Below are 24,264 nucleotides of genomic sequence, written 5' to 3'. Positions count from 1 at the left end.
ATAATATATCACAAAAGAAATTTATACTCACCTCTCTTTCTCTCCTCAACTTAATTGTGCTGGTAGTTTTAAACAAATGCAGATACAAGGAGATGAGAGTAAAAGCAATCATCGCTGCATCTCTAATTGAGTTGGTGAGTTTAATTGGAGTTAGGTTTTTGTAAAAATTTAACAGTTTGAATTAAAATTATGAAATAAAGCTCAAAATGGATAAATAGTTGAGTTGGTGTTTATTTTGTATAGGTGGGAAATTTGAGTTCAAATTTTAGTATTTCCAACTTATTTATATATTAAAATGATATGAAATTTTATTTTGACCTTCAACTCTTAAATTTTTAGGGAGGTAACCCAAGGTTCGTGGATATTGGACATAAGTAATTTCATCTCGTGCATCCCGGATTGCTTTGGAATTATTCTACTTTAAGAATAAATGGCGAATTTATTACAATTTCCACGTTTTTGGAAATCCTGTATCAACTAACTCTGGTACATGTTTCCCAAATGTTAAAATCCATACGCAGTTCCAAGTTGGAACACAGAGACACAAGTAATTAGGCATAGTTACTACATCCTTCTCAAATTGCTAACCTTGCCTGTAAGTCACTATCTATCCCACTGTCACCATTGCCAGTTGCTTCCACCTGTGCAATCTTACCATTTGCAGCTGGTGCCGCAACAGCAGCTGATGGTGCATTTACGAGCTGTGATTGGATCCAAATAAGCAGGGTTAGTAAGGACAGCCTATTCAAGCTATATGTGCTTATATATGCTGAAAAAGAAGTGGTGAAAATAGTACCTCTTGGTTGATGTCAATTCCAATCTCGTCAAGAACCTGGCTCACCAATTCTTCTGTTTCCTCCTCTTCTTCATCCCCTTCCAAAGCATCATCGATTGCATCACCCATCACCCATCACCTCACTCACCATCTCCATCTTCTCATTCTGTCTTTCAAACTCTAGCATAATTTTCTGCAGGGATGGCAAGTTCATCTGTCTGTTCATTTGTCCCATTGCCTTTGTCACACCTTTCATTGCCTCTCCCATTGCTTGTGTTGATTTCAATGTCTGGATGTTGTACAGTACAGCAAATTCAGTCGAGTTTCAAACTTTATGATTTATAAGCAATTAAAACTTGTAAATTCACTAGGCTTCAATCTTGCAATGTACATCGGTTGCTTATGCAGTTCATTTATCCCCCAACTCTAAATAATTTCAGATGAGAATCAAGTTAATTGATGTTCCAACTTATCTTCTTTTTTTCATTTTCACATATAAATTCCCATACATGGTACGGAGCAGGGCATATATCAAAAGTTTTTGTAATAGCCCCCCCACAATTATAGCCATCGACTTCCATCTACTTAACAAGCATCAGAAGTGGCCATAATTTTCTATGTCAAGCACTTAGGTAAAACAAATTGCACACTTAGAAGTCATTGACACAGATAAAATGCAAGGATAAAAGTACATACTTGAATTCTAAGAGATACACCCTGGAGCTGTGATTTGAGCTTAAAAAACTTTTCAATCTGATGGCGTGTCCGGATAAGGTCTTTTGCCATCACCTTTACAGCTCCCTGAAATAAAATCCCGAGAACAAAATATTTAGAGGATAGTAGGCTCGGTGGACAGCAAAGCCCATTCATGTCAATAAGAAACATGCAGATCATATACAATAACTTTTAAATCTGAAAGTTAAAAGAAACCTACTTTCACAAGATAAGAGATGCGAAATACAATATTGAAGCGCAATTAGACAGGAAATGACTGCACTAGTCCACTAATACGAAGCAAAATAGACATACACATTACTCAAGCTACCAAATTGCCGCAAAGTGTAATTGATGCATTTTGTGAGTGAGATGAAAAAGAAAAATGACTCATCATATCTATCTGTAAAGTGGTAGAGAACAATCAGAAATAAATTAATATGATCCTAGCAAACATGTCATTCACATATAAAACTAGTCATCAAACATCGAATCAAGCCAGTACATAATCAAAATCACCAATAAAGCAACCTCATTTATACCAAAAAAGAAAAAAGGCTTCACATAATTGACTAAAACATAAAAATGCCAAGCTAATAAGCTCTCAATCCTATATATACCAATTTTTTAAGAGAAATTTAACTACACATAAGTAAAAAAGTAAAGCAAAAATAGAAAACAAAATTGTAAAAAATATATGTAACACACCATCTGCCCTTGCTTTGCACTTTTCTTAATCTCAGCAATCAGTTTCTTCTCTTGGGTCTGTAAACCTTGCCTTTCCCTCTCTATCTCCCTAATAGATTTGTCGAGCATCCGCTTATTTTCTCGCAGAAGCTCTGAAAAATATATATATATATTCAATACAAAATGACTTGACAATCCGGCATTGGGGGAAATGAATTGAGAACCATAAAATACACAATTCACCTAATTTGTTTGCTTGATCTTTGATACACTAAAGTGACAGGCTCAATAAAGCGCAAAACCTTATTTTTAGAAATTTGAACTAGCAAACAACCATACAATTACTCGATCCTAAAATCCAAAATTAAACCAAATAAACAAAATAAAGCATTCGAATTCCTGTCATTAGCAGAATTCACAACTATTTCTAAAACTATCAGAAACATACTACTTCAGTCGAAATCCTTAATTCTAATTATTCAATTACCAAAGCCCTCAATATAAAATCACTTCATCAAATTCAAATGCGAACAGATCATAACAAAATCAGTAGCGATTTTCGAAATTAATACAAATTCTAATTATTTGAAAACAAAATTGATACCTGCAGGGGTTTTTCTCTTGCCAAAGAGGAAACTCATGTTCGGTCGATGCTACGAAAACTGTCCCAACACGATTTGGTGGTGGCTACGGCGATCTGATCTGGTATAAAAACGCATCGGATGGTACACCACAAGAGATTGCTTCTTCGAGGTGGTATGTTTGATCGCTCGCCCGCCAAGACAACTTCTTTGCTACTTGACTCCGTACATGGACAACGGCTGCTAATGAATGGAATTGGGTATAGACAAATGGTTAATTTCTGTTATTAGTCCTTCTATTTTTAAGAAAGTTACGTGGATTTAGCCTCTATGCTTTAATTTAATTGTTTTTAATCTCTGTATTATTTTTAATTTTAATCCTCACTAAATAATAACAGTTAAATTCATTAGGTTAAGTTCTGTTATTTTTAAATTTTGAGGCAGAAAAACTATTATTATATGCGTAGTATTATATCCACTCATTATTTTCTTATATTACTCAGATAAAAATTCAATTAATAATTATTATTTATGTCAATACTGAAATTTTAAATTTTGAAAAAGTATAGACTAAATAGATATAATCCATTTTCCCACGCGGCTGCATCTGAGTGCTATAGCCTACCCATATTGGCCCTCTGAATATTGGGCTTTCTCTTGCTACGGGAAGCAGATGCTTACTGGATTAAATTGTATTGAATTGATTAAGTATTTCCATTTTTTGTTTAGGTGCATTTATTCAGTTGATGTTCAAATCATACCAACGGAATAAACTGACAATTTTTTGATTAAGTTTTTTTTCACTTTAATCGTTCTCAATTTAATCCTTTGACATTAAAAATATAAGTTTATATTATATTATGTTATAAGCAGTTTGTTCTGTATCACACAAAAATTAAGCTTATAATAATATATAATATTACTATAATGTAATCATTTAAACTATGTCTATATTTAAAATTTTAATAAAAATATACAAAATATTAAATTAGAATTACATAATTTTTTATAAAAAAAGTTAAAAATAATATGAATGAGTCTAAAAGAAGTTCTAAATTAATCATTTACAAATATAAACGAATTTGAGTAAACTCTAAAACCCGGCTGAACTTAAGCAAACAAATATTATGCTGATTATATATATTATATATTAGATGTGAAAAAACTTTTTGTAATAAATATATTTATAAAAATATTATTTTAAAAATTGATTTAGTTGAAATGGTAAAAATATTGAAAATTATAGTGTTTTGGGTTCAAATCTGATCAAGTATTTTTTTTAAAATAAGAAATTGAAAGATTTCGTTGAAATTGTTCGTTTGGAAATTTCCTGAAAAGCTAATCATAGGTTCTTCTCTCCATCGGAACAATAGGTTTAACTTGAAATGACAAAAAAAATCATATAATCATATTTATTATTTTATAAAAATTCAATAATTACTTGCAACATTAAAAAGTAACATTAACTCAATAAACCACTCAAATATGGTAAAATTAGATATATAAACTCGACTAGAAGTGTAAATGAGATATTGGTGCTTACAAGATACTCAAGTTCGACTAAAAAAATTTAAATTTGATTCGATAATTATCAAGCCAAGTTCAAGTTATCAATCAAGTCAAATTCAAGCTTAATAATACTTGACTTAAACAATTTATAAGCCTTATCGAATTTTCTATATTTTTATATTATTAAATTATTAAATTACTTTATTACTCTTAACATATATTATTAAACCTCGAACTCAAATTTGAGTTCGAACTTCAATATAAAACTTGATAAATGAATTTAAACTTAAAAATAAAAATAACTCCAAATTTTAAATCAAAGTCAAGCCATGAATACCTGTACGAGCGAGTGGTGGTTTTAACAAAACCGTGTCACCTTTTCCTTTTTCTGACAGAAAATTTGTGATTAAAAAAAGAATATACCCACGCGGTGAGGACACTCTCTTTTTATCTCAACTAGCTTTCTCGCATTTAAAACTCTTACTGATTTCTGAACCTTAAAATAATCAATAAAATCGTAGCACACGTGCGCTCGGCGGACATGCTTTGTACAGAGAAGGGCAGGCGGTCACGTGCGGCTATGTCATCCTCAGTTCTCACTCTCGATTATTTGCATCACACGCGCTCCTCGGTGGGCTTTGCCATGTCCAGCTACAAGGAGCAGAGATCACGTGGCTTGGACCCCACACAGTCTAAACAAGCGGGGCCATTTGAAATTATTGTTAGCTTAAGCACAGTAAATTTGCAAATTAACTACAGTAAATACTGATAATTGCACCTTTTGTGCTGGCAAACATATACACCACTACTAAAATTTTGATTTACATCTCTAATTTATCGGCCACGTGGTGAGTTTATTATAGAGTTATGATAAATGTTTATTGCTAGGTATCTTCTGTCCATAAGTTGGCTGGACATGATGATTCTCTTGTTTCACAAAATTTTATCTCCCACAACTCAAAAATACATTCAACTATTTATCATTACAAATACTTCTTTTTATCTAGTTTGAATTTAATTTTTTATGTGAATTATTTTTAAGGTTTGAATAATTTTTTGTAGAGGGGATTTATTTGCAAGTTGAGATATATACGAATCTAAACTATCAAACCATTTACTTGACATAAAAAGGATATTTGCTCTCTGAAAAGATTTGTAAACTAAAGAAAGGTAAAAGAAGATATTAAGCAAACTCAAATTCATTCTTGTTTTTCATATCTGTGGATGAACTTACATTTATACATTTGATTTCTTAACTGTTATATAACAGCTCAACTGTAAAGTTGTTATTAATAGAATTGCTAGAGTACTTATACTATAACTACTTAACTAATTCATAAACTCTAATATTCACCTATCTACCCAACCTTCGAAACTCGTAAGAGCTGTCGAAGTTTACAAAATTGAGATGCAGACAACAGTTTAGTAAGAACGTCAGCAACTTGATCACAGGCATAAACTTCTTCGACGATAAGAAACCCAGCAACAACTTTCTCACAGAAAAAAAATAGATCAAGTTCGACATGTTTAAACTTTAAATGTAAAACCGGATTGCCACTGCAACAACACTCGAATTATCACACCATATTGTTGGTGTATCAACAGAAAGATACTGAAGTTCACTTAATAAAGGCATTAGCCATGTAACATCCATAGTTGCAGCCGCCAACCCGTGATACTCAACCTCAGCGGTGGAACAAGACACAACCTGTTGCTTTTTAGAACACCACGAGATAGGGTTATCACCAAAATAGATATAGTATCCTGTAGTAGACCATCGATCATCAAAATCTAACCCCTAATTCACATCAACATAGCCAACCAAAGATAGCCTCTTAGATGGTTTGACAAGCAGACCATTATCAACCATACCACTCAAATAGTGTAAAATTCGTTTGAATGTCACAAAATGAACATATGTGGGAGCATGCATGAACTGACAGATATGGTTCACAGCATAAGTAATATCAGGCCGGGTTAGCATGACATATTGTAAAGCACCGACAAGACTACGATATTCGCTAGGGTCTTCAATTAGAGTACCCATGGTTTTGGACAGAAAAGAATAGCTAACCATAGGTGTATGAATAGCCTTAACATGAATGAGATGACAACGATCAAGCAAGTCAAGAACATACTTAGGTTGACATAGATGAAGAGTTCCATTAGTCAGGCGAGTGACTTCAACACCTAGGAAATAATGAAGATCCTACATGTCTTTGAGTGAAAACATAGAATGAAGTTGTTCAACAAACACGTCAATATTAGGAGCTGAACTCTCGGTAACGATAATATCATCAACATATACAAACGTATACATATGAGCCACATCAATAATACGTATAAACAGGGAAGCATCAGATTTGGACTTGACAAAACCTATGGAAAAAAGATAGGATTTCAACTTATCAAACCACCCTCTTGGAGCCTGTCGTCATCCATACAACGCCTTTGTTAACCAACAAACCAAAGGTTACCCATCGGCATTATGTTGAACATATCTAGGAGGTTGATAAATGAAGACTTCTTCGGTAAGCTCACCATTGAGAAAAACATTATTTACATCTACTTGCTGTAGCTGCCACTGCTGGGACACAACAATTGATAGAATGGTCTTGATGGTGGCTGGTTTAACAGCAAGACTAAAGGTTTCTTGAAAATCACAACCTGGTACCTGAGAACAACTTTTGGCAACTAATCTCCCCTTCCGTCGAGCAATAATGCCGTCGGGATTTCGTTGAAACTTAAACAACCATTTACACCCGATCGACTTTCTCCCTAGTGGCAAAAGAACTAACTCCCAAGTGCGATTACGAATTAATGCATCATATTCAGCTTGAGCCGCTACTTTCCATTCCTCATGAGCAAAAGCTTCATCAATCGTACGAGGCTCATTTTTAGCAGTTTCAACAGCTAAAACTTTATGTTTGAAAATACCAGCTTTGGACTGTGTCACCATATGATGTGTATTCCCAGTAGGTTGAGGAAGATCGACTACAGTGGCGAAAAATTCTGGTGCGGGAGAAGGGTTGTTTCCAAGTTGTGGAGAAGAATTGATCGTAGTAGAGGGAACTACTGGTGTGTGTGATGGAGTAGTAGTATAACCCAAGTGAAACGAATCATAACGTAAGAGCACAGGATTTTCTGTATTCTGATCAGGAGAACTAGAAGGAGAGGACAACAACTGCACAAGAGGAATATACGTAGTGACACACTCAGTTGTTACGGGAGATGATGAAGGATGTTCATGATACAGAAACCTACTTTCATAAAAATAACATGTCGAGAGATAAAAACTTTCCCGTCAGGCGTGATGCAGACTATATCCGAGAAAAGTACACGACTGAGATCGAGACTCCACTTATGTTTATTAAAAGGACGAAGATATGGAAAATAACAACAGCCAAAAATATGAAGATGATCATAAGTTAGAAATTTTCCATAAAGTATTGAATATGGAGTCTTACTATGCAAGATCGGAGTGGGTAACTGATTGATGAGATGAATGGCACAAGTAAAAGCATAACCCTAGAATCGCATTGGTAAGTGCGGTTGAGCAAGGAGGGTGAGACTGACCTCAACAATATACCAGTGTTTTCGTTCAACCACTCCATTCTGTTTCGAAGTATGCAGACATGAAACCCGATGAATAATCCCCTGTTGTGCGAGTAACGATGTGAAAGACTGAAACTCACCACCCTAATCACTTAGAAATTATTTAATGTCTCTCTCAAATTGAGTTTTGACCATTTGCCGAAACTGATAAAGTAGTCAATTGCTTGATATTTACGTTGAATGAGAAATAACTAGGTAAACATCAACAAAAGACACATAATACCAATTACCCCTACAATCAACAATTGCAGGTCCCTATAAGTCTGAGACAACTAATTCAAACGGCACAGTATATACAGTAGTAGAATGACTTTCCTTTTAGATAGACAGTACAAACATGAACAAGATTATTTGTATTTGTGACTACATTACAATATTTCAAAACAGACTGAAAAATTCGAGTTGAAGGGTAACCCAAACAACGGTGCCAAAGTTTGAATACACCATTAGTCGAGGAACCCGATCGTACTGCGGCATGATGTGTTGATGGAGGACCACTGGTATCAGTCAAACCAACTGACGAAAACCTATAAAGCCCATCATGTGTGTAACCCTGCAGCAAAATGCCTTGAGTCTGAATGTACTTTACCACACAATGAAAAGGGTGAAACTCAAAATAAACATTATTTTCTAGAGCAAATTTTGAGACCGGCAACAAATTTTTACAAATCTGAGGCACATGTAAAACGTTAAACAAATGCAATAATTTAGAGTTGGAATTTAAGGTAGTATTACCCATAAACGCAATTTTAGCATGCGTTCTATCACCCATTAAAATCGGAGTTGTACCTGAATACGGAGTAGAGTTGTTTAGGGCAGATGCCTCTTTACACACATGATGAGTCGCTCCCGAGTCAGGATACCACAATGTAGAATTATTATTCCCAACAAGTGTAGGAATATAGGCTTATCAAAACCAAACGTATGAGCTCCAAAACCCGAGTCAACACCATAACCGGTCGTAACCGTATTAGACTTACTGCCATTTGAGTGTTCGGATCATAAAACATCGGGAACCCGTAGAAGACCCACACACTCAAAATAACCCATGACATGCCTTGAAAAGAATGACCCAACACCGGTATCATGATTCGGGCCCTGAAAACACCTCGCTCGGGGCTTCGTATCGTGGACCATTTGTTTCAGCAACAATATATGACCCACTAGGATTATGGGTATTAAACACAACAAGCTTACCCAAAGTAACATTATGGACACTAAGCCCATTGAATGGCCCACTTACATGTCTCTTTGAGGAATAACCCTCACCATAAGTATCCAAATTAGGGTGAAAATCATCATAAGCAACTGTCAGAGAGGGAGCACCATACGCCACTCCTTACCAAGGCATCGGACCACTAGAGCACCGCCAATCAAACCACTACGGCGCTGGAGAGATTGGATCACAGCCCTAGAGAACAGTAGATACACTAGGTTGTGCACCAAGCATCGCACCATGTCTAGGTAGTGGTGCAACATAACTCGGCAGAACAAAAGGCTCTCATGAAAACACCGGTCGCGGTGGATCACCATAACTATGATCGAACCTATAATAGTATCGTTGTGCCAGATGCCTGAAACGACCACATATCTAGCACTGCACACGCCCTCGGTTGTTCCATCCATAGCCATTAGAAACCGCACGACCACCCTTCATGGCCATCGTCAACCCATAAAATGGAGGATCCGAAGTCATAGACCCAACCAGATTTGCCTGAAACAGAAATTCTAGCGTCATCTTTTGCTGTCTATTTTCGTACTCTAGAAGAATGTCAACTAACCTCCTCATGGGTAGAGGTTCAGACGAGAATGATACGAGTGTAACCACCGAGTCAAACTCCGACAAAATCCCCACAAGGACTATCTCGACTTTCTCAGAATCCAAGATTTAGTGTCCTGAAGCCTCAAGTAATGCACAAACATTCTATATTTTAACAATATATTATTTAACTGTTATAGTACCTTTTTTTAATTGAATGCAACTCATGTTTGATTCTAGACACTTTTGCTCCAATAACAGCGATGAAGAGACAATGTGCAGTGCTCCAAACATCATTTACGATAGTCATGCCTATAAAACACGATAATAGCAGACTACTAATCGTGGATAACAACCACGACGCCAGTAATTTATCTTGTTGATGAAACAAAGAAAACTCAGGGTTGAGAACTAACTTTCCTCCTTGATGAGGTACAAAACGCGATGGAATGGACAGTGTTCCATTTACAAATTCGATAATCTTGAACCCATCAATAACATTGAACGATGGTGCTCGAAGTGGAACCGAAGGAACAGGTTATGGATCATGAGGAGCAGTGGCAAATTCTTTAGAATTTGCCATAGTATGCAGCGGAAGATGATGCCTAGGACTTAGGCGAATGATACCATGAAAAGATTTGTAAACTAAAGAAAGGCAAATAAGATATTAATCAAACTAAAATTCATTCTTGTTTTTCATATATATGGATGAAATTACATTTATACACTTGATTTCTTAACTGTTATATTACAACTCAACTACAAAGTTGTTATTACCAGAATTACTAGAGTATCAATACTGTAACTACTTAACTAATTCATAAACTCTAATACTCTCTATATATTACGTATATTCATCTTTTAGACATTACAATTAAAACATTAAAGATAAGTTACTATGACGACAAGACATCAATAAACTAATTAACTTACAAGGAGTTTGAAACCAATAAGAAAAGCACGTGGCACCATAAGAGAGAATCCCCTTAAGACTTTTGAACTCAAAGAAAGACAAACACCTTCACCCCTAATTAAATCCTCAACTCTCTCCCACGCTTATCCTCTTTCCAATCTTATCTTGGAAACCACATTCCAATCATTTTAATCTCTTTATATCAACAAAACGTAACAATTTTAGATGTGCAATACAAGAAAATAATCCAAATATAGTATAAATCATATACCAACACGTGATAAGCCAAATAACAAAATTTATTAACGTGTCAATATCATACAAATATAATGAAATTTGTATTTAGATTGTATCAATGGTCAAAGGATAGCCATCCATATCTAGAATTGTAACCAAAAATAGGAGACGTCACTGACCAAAAATGCATGGATCTATTAAGACAAAAGTAGAAGCATTATGTTAATTCAAAACTCCGGTAAGGAAAATATCTAACACACGATCGAAACTCGAACAGAAAAAGAAGAAATAGGACAGGCTCCAAGGCGTGTATCAAGCCATTATCTTTAAGGTTATATTCGCCCCCACCTACCTTCGGTGTGCAAATGAGTTCCACGCAAATTAACCTCGAGGATACAATGAAGCCAATCCTATTTGCGTTTTGCACTGACGAGAATAGTCCACTATGCACTGAGCAATGTATAACAAAAAACTCAATTTCTACAAAGGATTTCTGCATTAATACTTTATAGAATAATCTAATAATATTAGAAAGTGAAGGAAGGAAAGAAAGAATATTAGAATTTGTTGATATGATTTCCAAATGAAATCCCATTCCTATTTATAGGAATTTTCATGTTTCTTCATAGAGACATCTTTCAATAGGTGTCTTTATGAATAAATAAATAATAATTATTCATTTAATTTTTTAACTATTCAAATTATATTTTTTGAATAGTTATAATTATTTTTTTTAAATCAAATGATATAACTTTTGACCAATGACCAAAAGATTTATCTTTTGATTAATTACACCCATTCATTTATAGTCATTGGGATACTATAAATATTTGAAAGTGTTCCAACAATCTTCCCCTATTTTCAACATATTTAGATTTTGATATTCTTGGAAATCAATTTGCATAAATAAAGGTGTCTTACAATTGAACCTTCACTTAGTGAAAACATGTTAAAGTTAATCGAAATTACATGGTAGACTAAGCTTTGAACCAACTATTCCATTTGATTAACTGAACACATCTCACACAATGATTTCAACACCGGTCAATGCATAGTATCTAGGGACACTATTATGGCCATGTGTCTATGTCCTCTTTTCAGGGGTGCTGTCAGAGCCAAGCCCTTGAGCTCCTAGAAGCGGCCACACTTCCACTCACATAAGTGGATCCCATCAAAAGTGTTCCCGTAATTATAACACTCTAACATATTTATGTTATGGGTCCATTAAGAATACATTATTCATCATTCCCTTATCATTACGGGTACCTAGGACTTTAATCTTAAGATGGATTTATTTATAATGCTAACAGTCACATACTAATGATGTACTTTGTCTCATTGAACTCAAGACTTGACGTTATACCAAGCGTTGAGTCGAGTTTCCATCATGGGTGACTCTAATTAATAGGCTTGAGTCCCATCCCTTTTGAGGTCCTTTTTACTGCATCTCTAGCAAGACTTTTTGTCAAAGGATCTGCCAAATTTTCACTTAACCTCACATAATTAATAGTGATCACTCTATCGGAGATTAATTGTCAAACATAACTATGTCTTAATCCAATGTGTCTAGACTTTCCATTATATACTTGGCTATATGCCTTTGCTAGAGTAGCCTCACTATCACAACGGATAGAAATAGATGAAATTGGCTTAGGCCATAAAGGTACATCATAAAGCAAATTTCTTAACCATTCTGTTTCTTTAGATGCAGCGGCTAATGTAATAAATTCTGCTGCCATGGTGGAATCAATAATACATGTTTGTTTCTTGGAACCCCAAGAAATGACTCCTCCACCAAGAATGAAGATCCATCCACTAGTAGATGCATGATCTTCCAAACTTGTAATCCAACTAGCATCCGAATACCCTTCTAAAACTGGAGAATATCCATTAAAACACAATCCATAGTTAATAGTTTTCTTTAAGTACCTAAGTACTCTATTCAAAGCTTTCCAATGCAAACTACTTGGATTACTTGTGTATCTACTCAATTTTCCAACAGCATATGCAATACCTGGTCTTGTACAAGTCATTATATACATAAGACAACCAATTAGACTTGCATATTTCAATTGATCAATTTTCCTACCATCATTAGATACTAATTTTAATTGGGATCCATGGGAGTAGATGCTGGTATACAGTTGAAAAGATCAAACTTTTTAAGCATATTTTCAATGTAATGTGATTGTGATAAAGCTATAATGCTTTCATCTCGGGTTATTTTAATCCCAAGAATAACATCTGCTACACCCATATCCTTCATAGCAAAGTTGTTTGACAAGAATTTCTTTGTGTTTTCTATTTGTTCCAAATCTGTGCCAAAAATGAGCATGTCATCTATATATAAGCAAATTATGACACATTTTCTATTTTCAAATTTGTTATATATGCACTTATCGATTCATTTATTTTATAGCCATTAGCTAAAACAACCTTGTCAAACTTTTGGTGCCATTGTTTTGGTGCTTTTTAAGCCCATATAAAGATTTAACAAGCTTACATACCTTATGCTCTTGTCCTGGAACAACAAATCCTTCCGGTTGTTCCATGTACACTTCCTCTTCCAATTCACCATTTAAAAATGTAGTTTTAACATCCATTTGGTGAACAACCAAATTATATATAGAGGTAAGTGATATTAAGAGTCTAATTGTAGCAATTCTTGCTACTGGAGCATAGGTATCAAAGTAATCAATACATTGTCTTTGTGTAAAACCTTTTGCTACTAACTTTGCTTTAAATTTTTCAATGGTTCCATCGACCTTCATTTTCTTTTTGAAGATCTATTTACAACCTATTGGTTTGGAACTTGGTGGAAGATCAACTAAGATCCAAGTTTGATTTCCCATTATTGAATCCATCTCATCATTTATTGCTTCTTTCCAAAAAACAGAGTCTTGAGATTTCACTGCCTCTTCAAATGTAATAGGATCAGATTCAATATTATAACAATAAGGTATCTTATTGCATATACTTTCATCTTTTCCTTCTACAAGAAACATAATGAAATCTGGTCCAAAATCTTTGACCTTTTTAATCCTCTTACTTCTTATTAATTCTTGACAAGATTCATCATTATTATCAATTTGTTTCAATGGAATCTCATTCTCATTTGAAGAATGAATAAATTGTTGTGGTTGTAATTGTCTTGATATAAAATTAAATCTATTTTCATCAAAGATAGCATCTCTTGATTCAATAACAGTATTAATTGAAATTGAATCATTTGGTTCAATTACCATGAACCTATATGCCTTGCTATTATGTGCATAACCTATAAATATGCATTCAATTCCTCTTTCACCTAACTTTTTACGTTTAGGTGTTGGAACTTTTACAATAGCTCTACAACCACAAACCTTCAAATAATTAAAGTTTGGTTTCCTTTTCTTCCATTGTTCATAGGGGGTTATTTTAGTTTCCTTATTAGGAACTCTATTCAATATATGACAAGCTGTTAGAACAACTTCTCCCCAAAAACCTTGTTCAAGACTTGAATATGATAACATTGAATTTACCATTTCAGTCAAGACTCTATTTTTTCTTTCAGCTACACCATTTTGTTGTGGTGCGTAAGGGGCTGAAACTTGATGGACAATTCCAGTGAGTTCAAAATAACTTAGATTATAGTATTCTCCACCTCTATCCGATCTTAAGCACTTGATAAATGATTCACATTGAAGTTAAACTTCAGATTTATAAACTTTAAATTTATCAAGCGTTTCATCTTTTGAATGCAATAAATATACATAACAATATCTAGAACAATCATCAATAAAAGTAACAAAATATTTCTTTCCACCTAATGTAGGAGTATTATGCATGCCACATAAATCACTATGTATTAAATCAAGCAATTTTTTTTTCCTTTTAACCTTAGGGAAAAGGTTTCTTATAATTTTAGTCAACATACATGTATTGCATTTTTCAATATTATTATTAAAAACAGGAATTAAATCTAATTTATACATGTCATTCAATTTTCTATAATTCAAATGACCTAATCTATAATGCCACAAATAAAAAGATTCAACCATATAAGCAGAAATAATATTTTTATTCTTATTAATAATATTGAGTTTGAGCATGCTTTCATACATATACCCTTTCCCCACAAAAATTCCTCCCTTAGACAAAATAAACTTATCTGCCTCAAAAACAAGTTCGAAACCAAACTTATTCAACAGACTTTCAGACACTAAATTCTTCCTAACTTCTGGTACATAATATACATCATTTAAGGTTAAAACTTTTCTAGAAGTGAATTGTAGTTCAACAAACCCTTTGCCTTTGATTGCTGCGGTGGAAGAATTTCCCATGTACAAGAAATTGTCATTTTCACATTGTGTGAACTTTGTGAACATGCTTTTGTCACTACACCAAAACAGGCTTTTAGCGGCGCTTTTTAACACCGCTAAAAGTATTTGCGGCGCTTTGATAAGCACCGGAAAAAATGCCGCTAAAGACCGCGTTGCTAACTTTAGTGGCGTTTTTTTCTAAAAACGCCGCTAAAGACCAAGATCTTTAGCGACGCTTTTTCCACAAACGCCGCTAAAGACCGGGATCTTTAGCGGCGCTTTTCCCACAAACGCCGCTAAAGACCAAGACCTTTAGCGGCGCTTTTCCCAGAAACGCCACTAAAGAACAAGACCTTTAGCGACGCTTTTCCCACAAACGCCGCTAAAGCTTATGACCTTTAGCAGCGCTTTAATTAAAAATGCCGCTATAACATTGACTTTTAGCGACGCTTTTTCACAAACGCCACTAAAAGCATAAATTTTAAAAAAATCTAATTAAATAATATTTATTTCTATAATAAATATTTTATTTTATTTTATTTTTAAAATTTAAACTTTAAACTATATAATTTTAAGGATAAAAAATTTAATTAAATTAAATTTTCTATTAAAATTTTAACTTTAAAGGTAAATATAAAAATTAATGAATTTAAATTTAGAATTAAAATATTATGTTTAAATAAATGAGCAATCTACCTTACAGCTCATCTGATCTATATTAACTCGTCCAAATATAAAAGAAGCTACAAAACACGTACTAATTAACAATCATGATTAAAAAAGCTAGTACACAAGGTAGCTACAAAATCCTGTTTTAGTAACACCTAATTCAAGTTCCGACTAAAATAAACGACCATGGAATACAACATTAAATAACACTCTACTTGAAAAAGTGCTAAGCCTTGGCTTTTCCATACAACATTAAATGGGATGGATCGTTCTTGTACTGCCTTTTTTACGTTAACCCATTCATCCTCCTCAGCTCCAAATCCTACAAATCTAACACGAACTTCCTTTAGGAAACAATACATTTTATCAAATAACTTGTGAAATAAAACACTCAGAATCATTACAATAAACTCAAACTTTGGTGCAAACTGCCTACATGTAAAGTTCGACTCAATCTCACTCGTAATATGATTGACAGCAACAAAGAACAGTTTAATGTTAGCTCAGGATGAGTATCAGTCTAGGCAGTGATCAGAATAATATGATCTAGATACTTACAGTTTCACTGGAACTGGTAACTCGGTGAGACAGAAACATATCAACATCATACCTGCACATAACAAATGCATGTTATTATGCATAACAATAGAAAGCCTAAGTTTTGCTATTGAGTTTAAATACTCATGTATTTACCATGCTCTGTATGTTGATGACTTTGCCTTAAATTCTAGTTCTGATAGATCTGAAACCTTTTCTCCCACTTTTGAAACCAAACCTAGAAAGCAGAAAAAAGAATTGGCGACCGGATACATGCTTTTCCACAAACATGATGCTTCAGCTGAGTAATAAAAGTTATAATTTGCTTTTTATTTCTAGATCACAAAGCAAAAGCAAAAATGACCAGGAAACGCATATAAGATTTCTACAGTTTAGAATATAAGAGTAAAAAAGAGCATCAACAAACAAATGTATACTGGTAGAAGTTCTACTCTACAAGTAAAGAGGAAACCCAATTCTTGGCCTTGTTTCTCAAAGACATTTTATGATTTATTGTTACACAGGCAAGGCCAATCAAAAACCAAATTTTAAGGCTTGGTGAACTTTTAGCTTATATCTAACATTACATGCAAATACAAAGTCAAGGGCTCATCAATGCTTATAGAGCTTTTATATTTCTGAATTAGGTCACTGCACTAAAGTAAGTAGCAAATTAAGCATTACTTTTTTTTTAAACTCCTGAAAAGAGACACACCTTTAAGAATCTGACAACTTTGGTCTCCATAATTTAGAAAGCAAGTTTGAGGAAGTCCAGACTCATCTTTGTATGTATTGGTCACTGAAGGAACTTTCACTTCGCTTTCTTGTTGCCTAGTTGTGAACCAGTTTTGTACCTGAGAAAAAAATATTGGACTAGGGATAATAGGAGAGTTCCTAAACTGTTAAATAAAAACAACATATGCAAAATTGAACGAAAATAAGAGAAATAATAAGAAAACTAATGCAGAAAATGAAAGAAAGAGAGCAAAGAATGACCTCGTTCCATTTAACAATGGGCTTACCAGCACGACCTGAGGATGAACTACAAAGACAACATGTATCTAAGTGTCATCTAATTCATATGATTAAAATAAAAAAGGGGGGGTCTAAGAAGAGATACATGAAATTCAACTAACCTAAAATTTCTTGCAAGTTTTTGACAAAACTCTTTACTCTGCAGCTGCTCTCTTGGTTCCATGAACAATTTTTCCATTTTTTCAATCTATGCATAAAGAGGTAACAAAATGGAAAAATATCTGTTTCATGATCCCATCAAAGCATAATAGCTGTTTAGAAACAAGCTACATAAGCCATAGAAAGTGACATGAGCAGTTTCCCAGGATCCACCAGTGTAACACCGGGGCGGGGATTCTTGCGTTAACTAATACGAAAATGGAGAACAATTAAGCTAGATGAAGTATGGTAAAGGAAGAAGATGAAGCAACAATGTAGCCATTGTTTTTTGTTTGTATAAAAGAGGAATAGAGATGTTTTTTGGGACGAATGAAATGTGAGGAAGAAGATGAGGAGATGCAGAGGGCTGTCGATTTAGGGAAATTAGGGGGAAAAATAAAGGGAATCGGGTTAGGGGGAGAAATGGTTTGGGAAAAATAAAAGGGCTGACGATTTGGGGAAATTAGGGGAAAATAAAGGGAATCGGGTAGGGGAGAAAGGAATTGGGGGGAAAAAGAGTGGGGGGAATCGATTTTGGGAAAAGAAGGGGGAAAAAAATAATAAAATATTTTTTGCGGCGCTTTTTTAAAAACGCTGCTAAAGACCCGAGAATTAGCGGCACTTCTTCAAAAACGCCACTAAAGACCCGAGCATTAGCGGCGCTTATTCAAAAACGCCGCTAAAGACCCGAGCATTAGCGGCGCTTCTTCAAAAACGCCGCTAAAGACCCGAGCATTAGCAGTGCTTTTTCAAAAACGCCGCTAAAGACCCGAGCATTAGCGGCGCTCCTTCAAAAACGTCGCTAAAGACCCGAGCATTAGCGGCGCTTCTTCAAAAACGCCGCTAAAGATCCGGGCATTAGCGGCGCTTCTTAAAAAATGACACTAAAGACCCGAGCATTAGCGACGCTTCTTCAAAAATGCCGCTAAAGCCTCGAAAACTCAAAAAACGACATCATTAGGCTTAGGTTTTTTGCAGCGCTTTTTGGAAAATGCCGCTAATGCTCATTTTTAGCGGCGCTTTTTGGAAAACGCAGCTAATGCTCATTTTTAGCGGCGTTTTCCTAAAAGCACCGTTAATACTCGATCTTGCTTGATTTTTAGAGGTGTTTTTTATCCAAACGCCACTAAAAACGCCGCTAAAAGCCTGTTTTGGTGTAGTGTGTCTTTGCACACATGTTTGGTTGCTCCGATATCAATCCACCATGTATTATCATCTTGTGCCATATTAATTTCAGATATCATTGCAATGAACTTTTCGTTATTATCAGCCTTAGAAGATGATTTCTTCTTTAAAAATCGATATTCATTCTTGAAATGTCCCGGCTTTCCACAATGATAGCATGAGTCCTTTTTTTTTCTTTTTGAACTTAGGTGCTCTATCAGTCTGATTGAACTTTCTCTTGAATGGTTTAGTAGTCTGTACTTCCACCGTAACATGTATTTTGGCATTTTCAGAATTTAGGTTTTGATCTTGTTTTCGATACTCTTCTTCAATACGAAGATGATTTGCCAAAGCCTCAAGAGATATTTCCTCTTTCTTATGTTTTAGACTTCTTTTAAAGTCTTTCCAAGATGGAGGAAGTTTGTCTATTATGGAGGATACCACAATCATTTCATCCATTTTCATATCATATTGCTTAAATTGATTCAGCATCTTTTCAATATCACGAAATTGTTCCATAACAGAACGACCATCAACCATTTGATAATTATTGAAACGAAGGACAAGAAATTTCTTACTTGTAACATCTTCGATCATGTATCCTGCCTCCAATTTGTCCTATAATTCTTTAGCGGTGACCTCGTTTTGGTAAGTGTCGAACAAACCATCAGATAAACCATTCAATATGTGGCCCATGCACATGTAGTCAGCATTGTCCCATTTTTGTCTTTCTCGGGTTGCAGCAACAGATTCGTTTTCATTCTCTTCAGGTCTTGGAGTATCCAAAACATAAGCAATCTTCAAAGTTGATAATAAAAAGTGCATCTTTTTCTGCCATCGTCGAAAATTGCCACCATCAAACGGATCAAGTTTAACAAAGTTGGAAGCCAACTCCCTTAGTGTTCCACTTTCATGTGTTGTGGTAGTCATAATAAAATATAACCTTAAAATTGTTAGTTCAAAACTCCGGTAAGGAAAATCTCGAACACATGATCGAAACTCGAACAGAAAAAGAAGAAATAGGACAGGCTCTAAGGCGTGTATCAAGCCACTATCTTTAAGGTTATATTCGCCCCCACCTACCTTCGGTGTGCAAATGAGTTCCAAGCAATTTAACCTCGAGGATACAATGAAGCCAATGCCTATTTGCGTTTTGCACTGACGAGAATAGTCCACTATGCACTGAGCAATGTATAACAAAAAACTCAATTTCTACAAAGGATTTCTGCAGTAATACTTTATAGAATAATCTAATAATATTAGAAAATGAATGAATGAAAGAAAGAATATTAGAATTTGTTGATATGATTTCCAAATAAAATCTCATTCCTATTTATAGGAATTTTCATGTCTCTTCATAAAGACATCTTTCAATAGGTGTCTTTGTGAATAAATAAATAATAATTATTATTCTTGTAATTTTGTAACTATTCAAATAATATTTTTTTAAATAGTTATAATTCTTTTTTTTTAAAATTAAATGATATAACTTAAAAATGTTCCAACACATTGGAGGGTGAATGAAGTTTAACATAGCTGGGCAGTGGTCCTTGGCTTAACTATCAGTACTACTACTTATTATCCTTTGGAACCAATTAGGGTAATGGCTACGGCATTGCTTTGCTTGCTTCACATGCATTTGCTACAACAGCATGGAAGTAACCTACTATGTTACGTACCACAAATTTGTGTTTGGTTGTTGAGAAACATGCTCCACTTATACTTACTGGCAAATTATCTATATTATGGATTTTCTTTCCTCTCTATTATTGAATTTTCTTGTATTTTCTGGAGCTTAATTTTTATTCCTTAATTATTGGTATTTGTTTTTTTTTTCTCTTACTACAAAAATTAAGCATCCATAACATTACTGTTTCTTCGATATCTACAACAGTAGTTTGCCAATTATTTTGGAGTTTAAAAGATCAAATGTGTAATGAATCATATAGCTAAGACATGACATTGTTGAAAGAGATTTATGTTGAATCTCTTTTATCTTCATTTCAAAGCAAGCCCATTTTGAAACTCATCTTGAGAATGACATGTGTTGGTCTTAAATAAATATCTTCCCACCATTCTCAAGTGGAAACTTGACCTTTTTTTTTTGTTTACTTTCTGGGTTTTCTCCAAGTTTTTTCTTTCTCTTCTTTTGGTATGGCAGTAATTGATAGAATTAGTAAGAAAGTCAACTACGGTGGCCAGTCTCTACTGTCTCATTTCATCCCCCAAAGGAGCTCACAAAACTTTTTTTAACTTTTCTTTTAGAAAAATTTTCTTTCCTCTACTGCAAAAGTTCGTTTGGATTTTTTTGGATATCATGTCTGATCCTGCGATATTTTGACTTCTGAGATTCCTTATGTGGCCCTACTTGTCTGCAAACAATTAGCATTCAATCATAGATTGCAATTTTCTTCTGTTTGAAGCATGATTCACACCATATAATACACCAAACTGCAGAAACCCTTCAATCTGTATGTGATGTGAGTACAAAATGTAGCTTATTTATGCTAGGGTAAAACTACAACGAAAATGGTAATCTTATCTAAGCTGTTGTTGGTCCAATCACACCTAATCAAGAAATGATATCCCTCAGAACAACTCTTAAAGAAAATCCTTGAGATTCCAGTCTGTTTTATGATGATGAATTGATGGTATAAGTACAAGGTCAAGGTCAAGACAGACAGAATTTAGGCAACTCCAACAGTTGGCTTTGGCAAAACTGTCAAGCATCAGCTGTCTCTTTTGTCGACTGTTTTAGAAATTCAAAGGTCCATTTCCAACGTCATAGCCATGGATCTGTCCAACAAAATCTAAGCATTGATGTGATAGTCGACTCAAGCCAATGCCAAATTTGCAGCAAGGAATGACGTTACTCTTTATATTAAAATAAATGCCAATCCAAAGCTTTTGTATAGAGACTAACATACACTCTGCATTATAACACAAGGACCTGTAAAATACTTTTACCGATCAATCTGAATTTCGAATATCGAAATTCATCATTTATGTGAAGAAATGGGGAAAATGATTTTAATGATGGAATTTTTTTTATTTTAAATTTTGTGACCTAAAGGGGGAACTAATTTATGTTGGGATGTTGAGGCCATGTGCTAAAATAAAGCAAAGAGTTTTCACTTTCTCCCTTCTCTTGTGGGGTGAAGATTTGTGTCTGCTTTTGTTTCCTTTTTCACTTTATTTTCCTTGTTATTTCGACTTTCTGTATTGCTTTAACGGTTCACTTATCACTGTGTGAAGAATAACATTGATCTCCACTGTTCAAAAGCTTTAGTAATTTTCACCATCTTAGTGATTTTTTCTTTTCCATTTTCAAAGCTTAGCAAAGGTATAGAGAATCATAGTCACTCAAATAACTTGAATTTTCAATTTGGAAATCCCCAAAGCCAATAATTACAATTTGAAAGATGAAAAGAGAGAGAGAGAGAAATGAGGTTACACTATGAAGCCATTAACAATGGCTTGATTAGTTTTCAGTCTAGTAGTTTCATACACTGGCAGCTCCTCTCTGTACCTTCCAATTCCAATAAGATGATCCAACTCGAAAAGATCCGAACTCGAACAACTCAGTCCATCATCATCGTCGTCATCTTCTTCATCATCATAATCTTCAATAAAGCCTCTCAAATCCAGTTTCCCGATACCTCTTCTTTGATAGCTCCTTAGATAATCACTTGCTTTACTGGTGCTACCTGCAGATTCTTTAACAGTCTTTTGAACAGTTGAGGTGGACATTAATCTGGGATCATCGCTGTATATATTTTTGTGGCCACAAGGACTGGAATCTTCATTCAAAATGACAGTAACTGGACAAAATTTAACTGACCTTTTATTGCCATTACTGTACTTGTTATTGTTATTACCTCTTGAAGAAGGTGTTTTGCTCAAGCAAGACCTGGAAAACGAAGTGGGTGATGAAGCTGAAGATTTTGATTTTCGTAGGAAATTTACATCCTCTGAAACTCCATTAGAGCACATCTTCACTTTCTTGGCATTAGCATTGAAAATGGAGTTTATGAAGTTAGTGATACGACCACCAGGGGAAATGGGTTGCTTCACTTTCTTCAATTCACCATAGATTTTCAATGCTTTCAGCTTTGTTTTGTTGAACCCACCACCACCTCCTTCTCTCTTGGCCTTCTCTTGATTGTCCTTCTTGTCCGGTTTCGATCTTCTCGATTTCTGTTTGTAACTTGACTCGGCTTCGGAAGATGAGAAGATAGCGCCATTGCTAGAATCGGAGGAGGTCGAAGTGGAGTTGAAATGCGAAGCTGAGTCTTGATTGCTCTGCTTTTCAACCCAATCCTCAATCATAATAGCCCGTCGAAGACTGGAACCACTTCTCTGCTTCTTAGTTGTTTTGGTTTCCCTGTAATGGCACAATGTCGGCTCGTTTGATTCATCGATGGAACGATAAATCGCGTCCAAAAGAGTTGAAGAGAAAGAAGGGGTTCTTCTTCTTTGAGGAACCGTAGTATCTATCACGGAGCTCTCTCTTCTATACATGGTGTTTTGTTTTCTTTGTTTTGCATACACACACAAAACAAAAACAGGGGAAACAGAGATTTATACGGGAAAAACAAGGGAATTTTGAGATTAAAGAAGGGACACAAAAGAAAAGGACAGTAAGGGGGTAATTTAAGGCTTTAATGTCTACTTAGAAAGTGTCAAAAGCTGCAAAGACACAATTAAGTAGAGAATGCAAGTAGATCATGTGAAAGAGAGAGAGAGAGAGAGAGAGAGAGAGAGAGAGAGAGAAATGGGTATAGAAATAGAAGAAAATTCCTCAATGTGAACTGGACTGTTCTGTTTATTACCAGTATATATATATATATGTTTGTTAAGTATTAGTGTACGGCACTAAATAAGCATAAACAAGTAGGGGGGGATTTGAACTGTGAAAAAAGTAAAGAAAAAGAGACAATTGTGTGTGTACTTGCCGTTGATGTAACTGAGGAAAAAGTGAAAGCAGGAGGGAGTGCCGCGCGTGCGGGTGGGGGTGCCAGGCTGTTGCAGGTTTGATTGTTGGGGTAACTTTTTCTTTTTTTGTTTGAAGTTTGATGATGTTTTTAAACTGCAAAGGGGTTGGGTTTTCTGAGGGGGGTTATTGCTGAGGCAGTGGCCAATTAGATACCAATGAAGTGCGTATTGTTTGGTCCTTTTCATCTTTCACTTTCATTCACTAATTTGTACTAGTTATCACCCTGTTTTTACTACCTCAATCAGAAAAAAAGATATACTCCAATGAAAGCAAATTTCGTTTTCTTTAATGAATACTACAAAAATTATTACCATATATAACATATTTCAGATTATTTATTAATTTATTATAAGTTTTTCAACTGAAAAGAGAGGATTTTTTTTTACTAAAATATTATAAAAATAATATATTTTTTAAAGTGTAACATGTATAATATAAATATGAGTGACCACAAATATCAAACTATTACAAATGGACTATCTGAATAACCACAAAGTAAAATGAACTCCTAAAGGATGATTTTGAAAAAGAACCTTCAATTTTTGTTATTATTTTTCATCTAAATTTAGGTAGTTTAAAAAATGTGATTGTGTGAAAAATATAAAGTTGCTTTCGATTAAAATATATTCTTATG

The 24,264-nt window shown here is 34.5% G+C and overlaps 3 protein-coding genes and 1 pseudogene across 10 annotated transcripts; all 4 read right to left on the bottom strand.

Annotated features, from left to right (window-relative positions):
- Positions 1-419: 419 nt before the first annotated feature.
- LOC107901077 (vacuolar protein sorting-associated protein 2 homolog 1-like) lies at positions 420-3,023 on the bottom strand (annotated as a pseudogene).
- A 2,777-nt stretch (positions 3,024-5,800) lies between these two features.
- Positions 5,801-6,313, bottom strand: LOC107899950 (uncharacterized mitochondrial protein AtMg00810-like). Its single transcript, XM_016825685.1, has 2 exons — positions 6,089-6,313; positions 5,801-5,980 (listed from the first exon to the last, which is right to left on the bottom strand). Exons 1-2 carry the CDS (start codon positions 6,311-6,313, stop codon positions 5,801-5,803), a joined length of 405 nt encoding a protein of 134 aa, XP_016681174.1.
- Positions 6,314-15,846: 9,533 nt separating this feature from the next.
- Positions 15,847-17,994, bottom strand: LOC107901078 (protein SAWADEE HOMEODOMAIN HOMOLOG 1). 8 transcript variants are annotated; one of them, XM_016826932.2, is made up of 6 exons: positions 17,434-17,994; positions 17,294-17,339; positions 17,013-17,151; positions 16,454-16,535; positions 16,319-16,370; positions 15,847-16,082 (listed from the first exon to the last, which is right to left on the bottom strand). In XM_016826932.2, the coding sequence occupies exons 1-6, from the start codon at positions 17,508-17,510 to the stop codon at positions 16,047-16,049; spliced, it is 432 nt and encodes a 143-aa protein (XP_016682421.2). In that variant the 5' UTR covers positions 17,511-17,994; the 3' UTR covers positions 15,847-16,046. The 8 variants fall into 8 exon arrangements, with proteins under 8 accessions (XP_016682421.2, XP_016682419.2, XP_016682417.2 ...); XM_016826930.2 differs by having other exon boundaries at positions 15,847-16,090; positions 16,454-16,598; positions 17,434-17,981; XM_016826928.2 differs by having other exon boundaries at positions 16,454-16,598; positions 17,434-17,981.
- Positions 17,995-21,993: 3,999 nt separating this feature from the next.
- LOC107901079 (protein BIG GRAIN 1-like B) lies at positions 21,994-23,433 on the bottom strand. Its single transcript, XM_016826934.2, has one exon. It carries the CDS (start codon positions 23,153-23,155, stop codon positions 22,085-22,087), a length of 1,071 nt encoding a protein of 356 aa, XP_016682423.1. The 5' UTR covers positions 23,156-23,433; the 3' UTR covers positions 21,994-22,084.
- Between the last annotated feature and the right edge of the window lie 831 nt (positions 23,434-24,264).

Source organism: Gossypium hirsutum, chromosome D06 (genome assembly GCF_007990345.1).
Source record: "Gossypium hirsutum isolate 1008001.06 chromosome D06, Gossypium_hirsutum_v2.1, whole genome shotgun sequence".
In the NCBI taxonomy this organism is placed as follows: Eukaryota; Viridiplantae; Streptophyta; class Magnoliopsida; order Malvales; family Malvaceae; genus Gossypium; species Gossypium hirsutum.
This window is presented reverse-complemented; position numbering and strand designations above follow the sequence as displayed.